This window comes from Pan troglodytes, chromosome 15 (genome assembly GCF_028858775.2).
Source record: "Pan troglodytes isolate AG18354 chromosome 15, NHGRI_mPanTro3-v2.0_pri, whole genome shotgun sequence".
Taxonomy (NCBI): domain Eukaryota; kingdom Metazoa; phylum Chordata; class Mammalia; order Primates; family Hominidae; genus Pan; species Pan troglodytes.
Window position 1 is genome coordinate 61,946,183 of NC_072413.2, and position 15,837 is coordinate 61,962,019.

At 39.7% G+C, this 15,837-nt stretch overlaps 1 protein-coding gene across 29 annotated transcripts in view; it reads left to right on the top strand.

Annotated features, from left to right (window-relative positions):
- SYNE2 (spectrin repeat containing nuclear envelope protein 2) overlaps positions 1-15,837 on the top strand; it is a 370,575-nt gene that overhangs the window by 110,799 nt on the left and 243,939 nt on the right. For 25 of the 29 annotated variants that reach the window (XM_016926198.4, XM_009427921.5, XM_016926202.4 and 22 more), the window contains 5 exons: positions 137-238; positions 3,944-4,087; positions 12,369-12,533; positions 13,711-13,823; positions 14,657-14,819. In XM_016926198.4, coding sequence (XP_016781687.4) covers positions 137-238; positions 3,944-4,087; positions 12,369-12,533; positions 13,711-13,823; positions 14,657-14,819 — 687 coding nt within the window. Of the gene's footprint in view, positions 1-136; positions 239-3,943; positions 4,088-12,368; positions 12,534-13,710; positions 13,824-14,656; positions 14,820-15,837 lie in introns of those variants that run through there. The other 4 variants (XM_016926201.4, XM_003314368.6, XM_001170060.6 and 1 more) reach the window with 2 other exon arrangements.

Sequence of the window (15,837 nt, forward strand, 5' to 3'; positions counted from 1 at the left end):
ATTACTCTTTGGCATAATGAATCATTGGTGTGTAATGATGGCATTATTTCACTGATGTTTCAAGTTGTTAATTTTTTTGTTAAAAAAAACCAAGCCCGTTTAAAATATAGTTTAATTTTGTGTGTGTAAAATACAGGGAAAGGTGAAAGATGCTATGGGCTGGTTAACTCTGCAAAAGGAAAAACTACAGAAGTTGCTAAAGGATTCAGATAATGATACCTACTTTAAAAAGTATAATGTAAGTATGATTTTCAACAGCTGTTTGTAATTTACCTTTTAAGAGCTGAGCAGTAAGTATGTTTTTAGAAAACTCTTTCAGGCTTAAGTATTTTAAGTATTAAATTCACTGAAAGTTTTAAGGCTGAATTCTAGGACTGTACTTCTGAAACTTTAAGGTGCATGTGATTCACTGGGTAGTCCTGTTAAAATGCACATTCTGGTTCAGTAGTTCTGGGACAGGGCCCGAGTTTTTGTGTTTCTAACAAGGTCTCAGGTGATGTTGATTCAGCTGGTTTTTGGAGTACTTTGAGCAGCATGGTTTTAGAGCAGGGGTTGGCCCATTTTGTAAATAAAATGTTGTTGGAACAGAGCCACACCCATTTAAGTATTGCCAGTCACTACTTTCACACTATAACCCCAGAGTTGAGTAGTCGTGATAGAGACCATATGGCCTGAGATATTTACTGTCTTGCCCCTTACAGTAAGAATTTTCCAATCCCTGGTTTAAAGCAGAACATGCTTTTTATTTTATTTTTATTTTTATTTTTATTTTTCGAGACGGAGTTTTGCTCTCGTTGCCTAGTCTGGAGTGCAATGGCGCGATCTTGGCTCACCGCAACCGCCACCTCCCAGGTTCAAGCAATTCTCCTGCCTCAGCTTTCCGAGTAGCTGAGATTACAGGCATGTACTGCCATGCCCAGCTAATTTTGTATTTTTAGTAGAGACAGGGTTTCTTCATGTTGGTCAGGCTGGTCTCGAACTCCTGACCTCAGGTGATTCACCTGCCTCGGCTTCCCAAAGTGCTGGGATTACAGGCGTGAGCCACAGTGCCCGGCCCCAGAACATGCTTTTTAGAATGAATATTGAATGAAAGAAAAATCAGGAATAGGGATCCTAGAATTACAATACAGGGCTCAACCGAGAGTCCTTTGGGAAATAATGACAACTGTGATTATTACCACATATTGAACATTTCTTTTTTTTTTTTTTTTTTTTTTGAGGCGGAATCTTGCTCTGTGGCCCAGGCTAGAGTACAGTGGTGTGACTTTGGCTCACTACAACCTCTGCCTCCTGGGTTCAAGCAATTCTCATGCCTCAGTCTCCCGAGTAGCTGGGTTTACAGGCATCCGCCACCAGGCCCGGCTAATTTTTGTATTTTTAGTGGAGATGGGTTTTCACTATGTTGGCCAGGCTGGTCTTGAACTCCTGACTTCAAGTGATCCGCCCACCTCAGCCTCCTAAAGTGCTGTGATTTCAGGTGTGAGCCACCACACCTGACCATGTTGAACATTTTCTATGTAGCAGATACCTTGCTGGTTTGCATTTCACATGTTAAAATATCTTGCTGAGCTTGGTATTATCCCAGTTTTACAGATGAAGATAATAAGTGGCTTATTTAAGGTTACATGGCTACTGAAAGGGTAGACATGGGATTTGAATGGAAGTGTAGCTTTAAAGCCCTAGCAGTTTTTACGTTGTGATGCTTCTCTGGGGTAAGTAGTTATTCCCTGTACAGTCTTGAAAGAGACTTAATAGGAAACAAAGCAAAGGTTCCTCAGTCCCGTTTCTTAGAGCCCATTGTCTATACAGCACTGTGCTTCTCCCCAGTGCTTTGTCCTGAACAAGCTGCAGATACTGTCAGGTACCCACACAGCACTTAGCACCTCTAGGTCTCCATCTCCCTGTCTGTTAAGTCAAAGAGTTGGATAAGTCCAGCCTTTTCAACTGTAACATTCAGTGGGTTGTGCAACTTGCTAGCCATACTTTCCTTTTTTGCTTTGGAAGCATCAGGGAAGGAAGGGATCAAACATCTTTTTCTTCCTTTGGTCTGAACTGCATAGGCTTCTTGACCTTCTTCCCTTAGCTCTGGTCTAAGATTTTTTTCTCGACAAAGTGCTCATCATTTACTGAAAGTGTATTGTTCTCACATATGTCTTTGATTTAATAATGTATCACAGATTCGGGTTTCCTAAATAGGAAGAAGGCTTTATGAAGTCATTAATTATCAGAATTAAAGTAAATTAATTATCCTTTGACTTTCTCATAACATTTCATTTAAAATGCTGTCAATAATTCTGGATAATGTTTTAAGTGACATTTAAAACATTAATGCTGATCCTTGGAGTAGTTTGAGCAGCATGGTTCTAAAGCAGAGGTTGGCCCATTTTGTGAATAAAACGTTATTGGAACAGAGCCATACCTGTCAGTAGCTACTTTCACACTACAACCCCAGAGCTGAGTAGTTATCTATGGCCAGTTGTGGTGGCTCATGTCTGTAATCTCAGCACTTTGGGAGGTGAGGCACGTGGATCATTTGAGCCCGGGAGTTCAAAACCAGCCTGGACAACATGGTGAAACCTTGTATCTACAAAAAAAAAAAAAAAAAAAAAAAAAAAAAATTAGCTGGACATGGTGGTGCATTCCTGTAGTGCCAGCTGCTCGGAAGCCTGAGGTGGGAGGTTCACTTGAGCCCAGGAGGCAGAGGTTGCATTGAGCCAAGATCATGCCACTGAACTTCAGCCTGGGCGATAGAGCCAGATCCTGTCTCCAAAAAAAGAAAAAAAAAATCTGTGTAATCAGTAACTCTCCCCCCCCACACCGAGACACGATCTCTCTCTGTCTCCCAGGCTGTAGTGCAGTGGCCCGATCACAGTTCACTGCAACCTCTGCCTCCTGGGCTCAAGCCATTCTCCCACTTCCGCCTCTTGAGTAGCTGGGACTACAGGTGTGTGTCACCATGCCTAGCTAATTTTTTGTATTTTTGATCGATATGGGGTTTTGCCATGTTGCTCAGGCTAGTTTTGAACTCCTGGGCTCAAGTGATGCACCTGCCTCAGCCTCCCAAATTGCTAGGATTACAGTCGTGAACCTCAGTGCCTGGCCAGTTGATAACTCTTTTTTTTGTTTTTTTGAGACGGAGTCTCTGTCACCAGGCTGGAGTGCAGTGGCGCGATCTCGGCTCACTGCAACCTCTGCCTCCCTGGTTCAAGCGATTCTCCTGCCTCAGCCTCCCGAGTAGCTGGGACCACAGGCAGGTGCCACCACGCCCAGCTAATTTCCGTATTTTTAGTAGAGACGGGGTTTCATCATGTTGGCCAGGATGGTCTCAATCTCTTGACCTCGTGATCCACCCACCTCTGCCTCCCAAAGTGCTGGGATTACAGGCATGAGCCACCGCGCCTGGCCTGATAACTCTTAAATACCCATATTTCACACAAATGTGAACCAAGAAAAAGCTTTACTTATTAAATATTTGAAGGCAAAGTGTTTCTCAAAGTTTATATAAAATGAATTGGGAAGAATAAGCTGAAGCTCAGTTATTCATGAACACTTTGAAAATCGCTTATATATGACTACTGCTGTCGTATAATTTTCACATTCATTCATTCTTATTCTGTTGTGAGTGCATACTTGCGGAGAACAAACAGACTCATATTTTCCATGTAACATCATGATCTGTCCTGTAGCCCAGTGACCTTGCTGCTCCATTCCAGTATAAATCCAACAATACACAAAGCACAGAGTGAGACCTATGACATTATGCTGGTGCCCAGTTATCACAGTGCACTGAAGAAGGAAACCAGAGCAGAGAGATTCAGGGGATTCAGGGGATTTTACCTTTAAGTAAAAACTTAAATATATCCTATACCTATAGACCTCAAAATAACAGATTATATGATATAAATGGAATTAAACATTTTCAATCTTTAAAATACTCTTCTAGTTGCAGAGCCTGCTGTCCTTTATGGAGTCATTCAATGAAGAAAAAAAGTCCTTTTTGGATGTCCTGTCAATAAAACGGGATCCGGATGAGCTGGACAAGGATCATTTACAGTTGAGAGAAGCCTGGGATGGCCTCAATCACCAGGTGACTGTTTGTGTTGATTAGAAGAATATTTTCAGGCCAAAAGCAGTGGCTCACACCTGTAATCCCAGCACTTTGGGAGACCAAGGCGGGTGGATCACTTGAGGTCAGGAGTTTGATAGCAGCCTGGCCAACATGGCGAAACCCTGTCTCTACTAAAAATACAGAAATTAGCAGGGTGTGTTGGTGAGCACCTGTAATCCCAGCTACTCAAGAGGCTGAGGCAGGAGAATCACTTGAACCTGGGAGGCAGAGGTTGCAGTGAGCCGGGATTGCACCACTGCTCTCCAGCCTGGGTGACAGAATGAGACTCCGTCTCAAAAAAAAAAAAACATTTTCAAAGGGCAGCTTTGTTTTTTTGGATGAGGGCTTTATTTTAAACTTCCATGAGAAATTATGTAAAAGACAGTGTAGATGCTTCATCAGAAAATGGGATTGTGTTTTAATATTTTCTCCATGGCATCATTTGGGTAGTGGTCCTCTTTTAAGTAGGGATTTTTTGCATTCTGCTTAGAGAAAATGCAAGCTTATCCAAGCTTGATATATTTGCTATCAATTCTTGGTTTGCCACAGTAGATTATCTATATTTTGATTGACCTGTGGCGGCTTCTCTACTATCATGTATCAATATCAGTAGATGCTTGAAAGAAGTAGGAACAAACCCACAGAGAGTAAGGATGAATTTGTGCATGTGTGTCTGAATATATCTGTATAATTTCAATCCTTTTCAATTTATTGAGGCATGGTTTATGGCCCAGCATATGGTACATAACTTTGTGCACTTGAAAAGAACATATATTCTGCAGTCATTGGGTATAATATTCTATAAATGTTAACTTTTTAAAAAATTCAATTTAATTTTTAATTTTTATGGGTACATAGTAGGTGTATAGATTTATGGGGTACCTGAGATATTTTGGTACAGGCATGCAATGTGAAATAAGCACATCTTGGAGAATGGGATACCCATTCCCTCAAGCATTTATCCTTTGAGGTACAAACAATCCAGTTACACTCTTCAAGTTATTTTAAAATGTACAATTAAGTTATTATTGACTGTAGTCACCGTGTTGTGCTATCAGATAGTAGGTCTTATTTGTTCTTTCTATTTTTTTGTACCCATTAACCATCTCCATTTCCCCTTACTGCCCTTCCCAGCCTCTGGTAATCATCCTTCTACTCTCTGTCTCCATGAGTTAAACTGTTTTGATTTTTAGATTCCACAAATAAGTAAGAACATGTGATATTTGTCTTTCTGTGCCTAGCTGATTTCACTTGACATAGTGACTTCCACTTCCATCCACATTGTTGTAAATGACAGAATCTCATTCTTTTTTTTTTTTTTTTTTTTTTTTGAGATGGAGTCTTGCTCCGTTGCCCAGGCTAGAGTGCAATGGTGTGATCTCAGCTCATTGCAAACTCTGACTCCTGAGTTCAAGAGATTCTTCTGCCTCAGCTCCTGAGTAGCTGGGATTACAGGTGCATGCCACCATGCCTGGCTAATTTTTTTTTTTTGAAATGGGGTCTTGCTCTGTCGCCATGCTGGAGTGCAGGGGCGTGATCTCGGCTCACTGCAACCCCTCCACCTCCTGGATTCAAGTGATTCTCTGCCTCAGCCTCCCGAGTAGCTGGGACTACAGGTGCATCCCACCACGCCCAGCTAATTTTTTGTATTTTTAGTAGAGACGGAGTTTCACTGTTTTAGCCATGATGATCTCAATCTCCTGACCTCGTGATCCACCCGCCTCGGCCTCCCAAAGTGCTAGGATTACAGGCATGAGCCACTGTGCCCGGCCATTATTTTTTTTTTATGGCTGAATAGTACTCCATTGTGTATATGTACCACGTTTTCTTTATCCATTCATCTGTTGATGGGCACTTAACGTTGCTTCCAAATTACAAATATTAATTAATATAAGGTGGTTGATAATTTTGTTCACATTATCTGTGTCTTGACTGATGTTTTGTCCAATTCTATTATATATTGCTGAGAGAAGAGTATTAAAATCTGTGGGAATCTGTCTTCAATGCTGTCAAATTTTGCCTCATGTATTTTAAAACATTGTCATTGTGTGTACATGCTTATGATTACTTTGTCTTCCTGAGGACTTCTACCATTATGAAATATTCCTGCTTATCTTTAATAATACTGTTTTTCTTGACATCTAGTAATATTGTACTTAATCTTATACCAGTATAGTCATTCCAGTCTTCTATGCTGACTGTGTAGTACATCTTTTTCCTTCATGTACTTTTCATCTATTTGGAGTCTTTATATTCAAAGTGTATCTCTATAAATGACACCGTTGTATCTTGCTTTCTTACCTACTCTGCCAATCCCTGTCTTTTTTTTGAGATCGAATCTCACTCTGTTGTCCAGGCTAGAGTGCACCAGCACAATCATGGCTTACTGCAGCCTCAGCCTCCTAGGCTCAAGCCATCCAACTGTCTCAGCCTCCCAAGTAGCTGGGACAACTGGTGTGTGCCATCACACCTTTCAAAGTTTTAAATTTTTTGCAGAGATGGAGTTTTGCCATGTTGCCCATACTGGTCATGAACTCCTGGCCTCAAGCAATGCCCCTGAATTAGAATTTTCGGCCTCCCAAAGTGTTGGGATTACAGGCATGAACCACCATGCCTAGCCTATCCCCTCTCTTTTAATTGTAGTGCTTAGTCCACTTAGTATAATTGTTGAAATAGTTCAATTTAGGTATATCATTTAACTCTTTGTTTTGTTTATTCTCTCTGCTTTTTCTATCTCTGTTTCTTCCTTTCTTTCTTTTTTCTTTTCTTTTCTTTCTTTTTTTTTTTTTTTTTTGAGATATAGTCTCTCTCTGTCTCCCAGGCTGGAGTGCAATGGTATGATCGTGGCTCATTGCAACCTCTGCCTCCTTGTTCGAGCGATTCTCCTGCCTCAGCCTACCGAGTAGCTGGGATTATAGGCACCCGCCACCATGCCTGGCTAATTTTTGTATTTTTATTAGAGACAGAGTTTCACCATGTTGGCCAGGCTGGTCTCGAACTCCTGACCTCAAGTGATCTGCCTGCCTTGACCTCCCAAAGTGCTGGTATTACAGACGTGAGCCACTGCACCTGGCCCCCGTTTCTCCCTTTTTTGCCTGGTTTTGGATCATACGTTTTTTAAGAATTCCATTTTAATTTGTTTATTGACTTGGCTTTACTTCTTCCTATCATGTTTTTAGTGGTTGCTCTAGGGATTATAATATACATTATAAAATTTTTACAGTCTACTTAGAGATTTTTTTTTGAGACAGGGTCTGTGTCGTCCAGGCTGGAGTGCAGTGGCTTGATCATGGCTAACTGCAACCTCTGCTTCCCGAGCTCAGTCAATCCTCCCACCTCAGCTTTCTGAGTAGCTGGGACTACAGGCATGCATCACCATGCACACTTAATTTCTTTTGTATTTTTTTGCAGAGAAGGGGTTTCACTGTGTTGCCCAGGCTGGTCTTGAACTCCTGGGCTCAAGGTATCCACTCGCCTTGGCCTACTGAAGTGCTGGGATTACAGGTTTGAGCCACCACACCCACCCTTAGAGTTGTACAATATCTAAGTTATTGTACAACTTTTTGTAACATGTAGAAATCCTGCAAGCAAATTGATCCATCTCCCATTATTTATGCTATAGTGGTTTTATATATAAATATACATGACACATGTAACGTATGTCTTAAAATCCTCAGGACCATGTTATCATTTTTTTTTTTGCTCTAAACAACCATATATTTTAAGGAAATTAAATGAAAAAATTAATCTTTTATATTTATCTAGGTATTTCCCATGTTCTTAATTTCTTTCTAGAGATCTGAGTTTCTATTGAGCTCAGTTCCCTTCAGCCTGAAAACTTCCTTTCACTTACTTTACAATACAGGGCTGTGAGTGACAAATTCACCTAGTTTTCTTTGATCTCTACATATGTATTTTGCCTTCATTAAAAAAATGACTTCATTGAGGAATAATTTATGTAACATCTCATTTTTAAATGGATAATGAAATGATTTTTAATACATTTATAGAGTTATGACAGGAACTGTGTGGTCCACAAGTCAAAGATACTTAATCTGGCTCTTCACAGGAAAAGTTTGCTGACCCTTTGCTTGGCTGTCAGGAGTGGCAGCCTGTTTTCAGAATACATTTTCCACACTATTTACTAAGTGTATTAAATAGCAGTCCAGTGGCTTAAAAGAGCCACTCTTTTAGACAACCTAATTTTGAAGAACTTGGAGCTCCTAGAATCTTCCCATCAGTGTGGTGCTTATTGCATTGTCAGTTTCTATGCTGATCACTGCTTTGAAACAGACTCTTGTGAAGGATAAGACCTGTCCGTGACAGGTCCTCAACAAAGTGGAAGGCAATGAAGAAGATATTGTCTATATAGTTCAGGCTGTTCCAGGCCACAGAGACCTGGCCTGATTTTGTGAAATATGGAAAAATTGCCCAAATAATGAGAAAAACCATAAAAAGAACTATTTTACAAGATTAAGTACTGTAAATTGGTAATAGCTTGAAAATCCATTCCTCAGTCAGGTAAACTGCAGCTCAGTTTCTTGGTGTGGCAAAATGAGACATTGCTAATTTTAAAGTCATTGAGGACATAAAAGTTGAAACCATGTATGCAGTTTCTGGTTCAATAGTTTGAGAACAGAGATTTCTCAGAGTATCATAGTAAATGGTTTCATACTGAGCCTACTGTAGAAAATAGCAACATTATGTTATTTTGACCTGTTAAGATCTTACATAAATTTTCAGCCAAATCGAAAAGTAATTACTGCAGAAGGGAAGTGTTAAGTGAGAAAGAAGAGGAATGAAAGGTAAACATTGCCTTCTGTTCTTCCTCTTCTGCCTGCTGTATAAATATTGAGTGTAGCCCTCAGTCGGAAAAAACAGGTTTGGTTTAATTCAAAATATATGCAGCTGTCTTTTGGTTGTGCAAAGAATAATAGTTGAACTAGAGGTATTGCTCTTAGCCTCTCTTTAACTCAATTATTTATCAAATTTCTGTTTTATCTTTTGGCAAATGTACAAGTAATTAGACACACTAAAAGTGCATGCTAACTTGTTTATTTGAAAATTCACAAAAATGGCTGGGCGCAGTGGCTCATGACTGTAATCCCAGCGCTTTGGGAGGCTGAGGCGGGCAGATCACTTGACGTCAGGAGTTCAAGACTAGCCCTGGCCAACATGGCAAATCCCTGTCTCTTCTAAAAATACAAAAATTAGCCAAGCGTGGTGGCACACACCTGTAATCCCAGCTACTCAGGAGGCTGAGGCAGGAGAATCGCTTGCACCTGGGAGGCGGAGGTTTCAGTGAGCCGAGATATGTATCTAGCCTGGGAGACAGTGAGACTCCGTCTCAAAACAAAAAGAAAAAAAATTTACAATAAAGAAATAACTTTTTTTCATTTTTCTTTCATCTGGAGACATAATGGCAAATAGTTAATGATTTACGATTGTGGAATTGGCCAGGTGCAGTGGCTCACGCCTGTAATCCCAGCACTTTGGGAGGCCGAGGCGGGCGGATCACCTGAGGTCAGGAGTTTGAGATCAGCCTGGTCAACATGGTGAAACCTCGTCTCTTCTAAAAACACAAAAATTAGCCAGGTGTGGTGGTGTGTGCCTGTAATCCCATCAACTGGAGGGGCTGAGGCAGGAGAATTGCTTGAACCTGGGAGGTGGAGGTTGCAGTGAGCCAAGATTGCAGCACTACACTCCAGCCTGGGTAACAGACCAACAGTCCATCTCAAAAAAAAAAAAAAAAAAAAAGGTTGTAGAATTATCTTTGCCATATGCCTTTTGAGAAAATTAAACTTGCAAGATAAAAAAAAGCAAAACAAAATGGAAAAACTGTAATATCTAATGCTTTCATTTTATGCACAGTTCCATTTGACTGCCTTAAAGGAACCCAGCTTTGTCCTCATTTTGTATACCTGGGTACTTGGTTAAATATCTTTTAGATATTTGCTTTTGCATATGATGGGTACCCCATAAATGTTTTTGAATGAATTAATGTTGAAGTAATCTCTCTAATATACAAATTTTTGCCTGTTTAAAAAACAATAGAACTCAACTGGGCTCATGCCTGCAATCCCAGCAGTTTGGGAGGCCAAGGCAGGAGGATTGCTTGAGGCCAGGAGTTCAAGACCAGCCTGGGCAACATAGTGAGACCTTGTCTCTACAATAAAATAATAATTTAAAAAACCTCAAACAATAAAAACAGTGCATTTAGTAGAATTAGACTGGGTAACAGAAAGATAAAATACAGACTTAAGACCAGTACTTTTCATTAGAGAAAGTTGAGTGAAACAAATGTGAATTTGTGATTGATCTTCATATGAGTATCAAATAAATGAAAAGAGGCTTATTTGGCTCATGTTTCTGCTTCTGTACAAGAAGCGTGGCACCAGCGTCTGCTTCTCGTGAGGGCCTTAGGCTACTTCCATTCATAGTGGAAGGCAAAGGGGAGCTTTTGTATAGAAATCACATGGCAAGAGATGAAGCGAGAGCGAGAGAGACAGAGAGAGAGAGGAGGTGCCAGACTCTTTTCAGCAACCAGCACTCGTGGGAACTCAGCTCCTATTAGTCCCAGCCCCGATATTGGGTATCAGACTTAAACATGAGATTCAGAGGAGATAAACATTCAAACTGTACAGCAGTAAGTTTGTGTAAAAAGTCACATTCTTTTTTTTGAGACGGAGTCTCGCTCTGTTGCCCAGGCTGGAGTGCACTGGTGTGATCTCGGCTCACTGCAGCCTCCACCTCCTGGGTTCAAGCGATTCTCCTATTTCAGCCTCCTAGGTAGCTGGGACTACAGACATGATCCACCATGCCAGCATACATATATATACATATACATATACATATATATGTATATACATATGTATATACACACGTATATGTATATACGTGTGTATATACGTATGTACATATACACACATATATACATATATATGTATATATACATATATACACAATTTTGATATCTTTAATGTGTTTCTTTTCGTTTTATGTTTTTGCATAATATAGATTGAATTTATGTGTATTATTTTGTTTTGTTTTTGAGACAGGGTCTTACTCTGTCATCCAGGCTGGAGTGCAGTGGCATGATCATGGCTCACTGTAGCCTTGACCTCCTGGGCTCAAGTGATCCTCCCACCTCAGTCTCTTGAGTAGCTGAGACTATAGGTGTGCACCACCACTCCTGGCTAATTTTTGTATTTTTAGTAGAGATGGGGTTTTTCCCATGTTGCCCAAGCTGGTCTTGAACTCCTGTGCTCAACTGATCCGCCTGCCTTGGCCTCTTGAGGTGCTGGGTTTATAGGTGTGAGCTACTGCACCCAACCTGTACATGTATTTTTAAGTTGTGTACCCTTCAGATTATATGTTGTTTCTTTTTATTTTTGAACACAGTGTATTTTAAGGTGCTTCCATGTTGGCATTTGAGCATCTAATTTTCGCCTAACTGCTGCATAGCATTAAATGATGGGTAACCATCACATGGTCCTTCTCCACACCAGAAGCTTTCTGTATCTTTATCTCCAGCTCTTAGCACAATAGGTTGTTCATAAATGTTTGGCCAATGAGTAAATGAATGAACGTGTGAGTGAGTTTTGACATCGCTTGCCGGGGGGACATCCAGGTAGCAGGGGCAGTGAAAATGAAGACACAAGAGTACAGCGAGTATTTGGAGAAGCAAGCAGTCAGAGTGTGTTTCTCACATGCTTGTGCATGCAGGGAGTGGTGGGAGGCTGAGGAAGGAGGAGATGTACTTGGATTTGGGGATGGGTGGTGCTTTCGTGAAGGACAGATATTCGGGAGATATGGTAGAGATATGTCATGTGGATATACAGTTAGGGCTAGAGAGGGAAGAAGTCATAAATCTGTATGAAAGATGTAGTGTCAGAGCACACACACAAGGACATACGGCATTTCAAATGATGGTCATTCAGTAGGTTAGTCTATCCTTGCTTAGAGGTGTGCTTTTAATCTTTTGAATTTCCCCCATATCTTATTGTGGGTTTATCAAAACGTTTGTTTTTTCTTATGCCTTCTTTTCCTACAGCTTTTGAACAAATTATATTCCTGGTGAGCAAGTAGCTAAGTGATATTTAAAACTAAGAAATTTACCCATTGATGAAGATTTCCATGATAATTGATCACATTTATCAGACTTGGCTTCCAGAGAAACTTCAAAGAATCAAACATACTGTATGTGAGGAAATAAACTAGAAAAGTTCTACTGAAGAATATGTTCTTTTTTTTTTTTCAGATTAATGCATGGAAAATAAAGCTGAATTATGCCTTGCCCCCACCCCTCCATCAAACTGAAGCTTGGCTCCAGGAGGTAGAAGAGCTTATGGATGAAGATTTGTCAGCCTCCCAGGATCACTCTCAAGCCGTGACTCTGATACAAGAGAAAATGACTTTATTCAAGGTTGGAAAAGAAAAAAAAGAGATGTAGAAAAATACATATTTTGTTAGGGATTGTTCTTGAGGAAGACTTTGTCCTAAAAAGAAGAGAAGGATAATAGTGGATATTTGAGGATGGTTTAGAATGATTCCTCTGGGGATTTTTGGGACCTAGAACGTAACTTTACATTCATGACCATTGTGCTAGTTTAAGGTTGGAACAATTAGGATAGAATCTAAATAAGGATAGAGTTCTAAAGCAACTATAAATAAAGTCTTACCAAAAAAAAAAGGTCAAGGGGTGGGAGGGTGGAGAAGGGGGAGCCTGATTTAAAATTTGAGGGTCTGGGTTCTCACTAAAATGGCATGAAAAAAATTACGTGAGATTTATGGTATTTGAGCCTACAAAGGAATGGAAAATACACCAATAAATAAAAGATTGTAATAATGGTTTTACTAAAGAAACTACGGTCTGCCTCTCTGTAAAATGTTCAGATTTAAAACATTTATGATGAAAATTTTTTTTTTGAGACAGAGTCTTGCTCTGTCGTCCAGGCTGGAGTGCAGTGGCGCGATCTTGGCTCACGGCAAGCACCGCCTCCCAGGTTCACACCATTCTCCTGCCTCAGCCTCCCGAGTAGCTGGGACTACAGGTGCCCACTACCACACCCGGCTAATTTTTTGTATTTTTAGTACAGATGGGGTTTCACCGTGTCAGCCAGGATGGTCTCAAGCTCCTGACCTTGTGATCTGCCCACCTCGGCCTCCCATAGTGCTGGGATTACAGGCGTGAGCCACCACGCCCAGCCAAAAATATTTATTCACAAAATCTTAGTTAAAGGGGGTAGTTTCATCCTAGGCAATATAGCAAGACCCCACCTCTACAGAAATTTTTTTAAAAAACAAAATTAGCTGGGTATTGTGCTCTGCGCCTGTAGACCCAGCTACTCAGGAAGCTGAGGTGAGAGGATCCCTTGAATCCAGGAATTCCAGGCTGCAGTGAGCTATGATCGCGCCACTGCACTCCAGCCTGGGTAACAGAGCGAGACCCTGTGTCTTAAAACAATAAAAAAAAGTGGGTTGTGGGGAGGGTTTTATGATTTTTTTTTGAAAAAAGATGTAATGCAAGTGAGATTGACAAACCCTTAATTACAGTGTTTGGCAATAAATTATCGTTTATGTCATGCTGAATTTCTTTTCAGAGCCTGATGGATAGACTTGAGCATCATTCGAACATTCTCCTTACCTTTGAAAATAAGGATGAAAATCACTTGCCATTGGTACCACCTAACAAATTGGAGGAAATGAAAAGACGGTGTGTAACACTACCATTTCACAGCTGCTGTCACTATTCACGTTTGAGTAACAACTGATACTACAGGGACCACAAAATACAGATTTTTAGATAGTTTTTACCAAGTATTCTCCTTTAAATCTTGATAACAGTATCTTCACGTTTTATTTAGTAGTAACATTATAGATATTATGCCAACATACCTCCTTTTTATTGAATGGTAGAATATGGTGATGGAAAACATTCAGAAACTGAGCTCTGTATCTTGGTTTTGGGTAAGTTACTCTCTTTTTGAGCATGTTTCCACCTTTGTAAATTTAGGTTAATGATAATTGCCCTGTCCAGGTCTCACCAGGAAACTGGATCAAATGGGAGGAGGGATATGAAAGCACTTTACAAACTGTAAAATACTACGAATATTGAGATTATTTAATTCATTATCTTTTCTTATTACTCAAAAACAACTTATTAGAATAATAAGAGGGTGTTAGCCTTAATAATGAAAACTTTTAATATATAAACTTAGATTATAGTTTCATTAAGTTATGTGGAAGTTTTCAGATTTAGTAAACTATTTCATAGATCAGCATTTTATTACAGGATTTGTCAGTCGGAGAATAGTTTATTCAGAAAATGTTCTGTTTTTGATGTTTTTACCTTAGAAATGGTTGTTGTATATCTAGTCACAGTATTCGTTTTACAATGTTTAAAAAAGAAAAAGACAATGATACATCTGAATTCCATGTGCTTAAAAGAAAAAGTTAAAGCCTCAATATTTTTTAAAATGCTGAACAGATTTCTCACATTTGGTCAATAATATTAAGTTAAATTCCAAAACCTGCACTGTTTTCCAGAATCAACAACATTTTGGAGAAAAAATTTATTCTACTTCTAGAATTTCATTACTACAAGTGCTTAGTTCTTGGTTTGGTAGATGAAGTGAAATCAAAATTGGATATTTGGAACATTAAATATGGGAGCAGAGAATCTGTGGAATTATTGCTGGAAGACTGGCATGTAAGCTTTTTAATTTTGTGTCTTAGGCAACTCCTCCATCTCTGGGTGCTGTGTTTGCATTTTTCCTTGGCATGATTTCCCATTAACTCTTCGGGTTTTGAGATGGGTTTTCTTGGTAGATTTCATTAGCTTAAATATTGCATGGAGTAAAGAATTACAGGGAGTCAACCAGCAGCACAGGAAAGAGTAAAAATATAGAAAATATCACTACTTACTACCCAAGGGGAGATTAAGAGTTAACCAGGTCTATTAATGTAATATAAAAGGTTTCCATGCTTTTTTTCATTAAAAATTCCTCTTTCACTTACTTGAAATGTTAATTTTTGTTTCCTTTTCAGATTCATAGTTTCATGCAGTAATTACATTTTTCTTATAACATTTTGATCTTAGCTTACTAAATTTTACTAGCTAGGATAAACAATACATTTTCTCTTTTGTCTTGAGGCTTTCCTTTTGGGTTTAGCTCTTCTAATTTATAGGAAAAAATGTTTGAAGTGACTTGCATGTAAGTGTGTTCACATCTAAGTTAAAACTACAGCATCACAGAAATGTCAATTCTACATTTAGACTTTGTCCTTCTTTTTGTTTCCCTTCTTTTAGAGATGAGGTGGGGTGGGGCTGGGCGCGGTGGCGCACACCTGTAATCCCAACACATTGGGAGGCCAAGGCAGGTGGATCGCCTGAGGTCAGGAGTTCGAGACATGGCAAAACCCTGTCTCTACTAAAAATACAAAAATTAGCTGGGTGTGGTTGTAGGCACCTGTAATACCAGCTACTTGGGAGGCTGAGGCAGGAGCATCACTTGAACCCTGGGAGGTGGAGGTTGCAGTTAGCCAAGATTGTGGCACTGCACTGCACTCCAGCCTGGGCGACAGAGCAAGACTTTGTCTTAAAAAAGAAAAAAGAAATGAGGGGGGAAGGAAAAATCCAAGATTGTAAATTTTATTGTAAAAATTTAAAAAAATGATAAAGAGAAATTTACTTCCAGTTTATGACTTAAAGACTCTAAGTTTCCAAA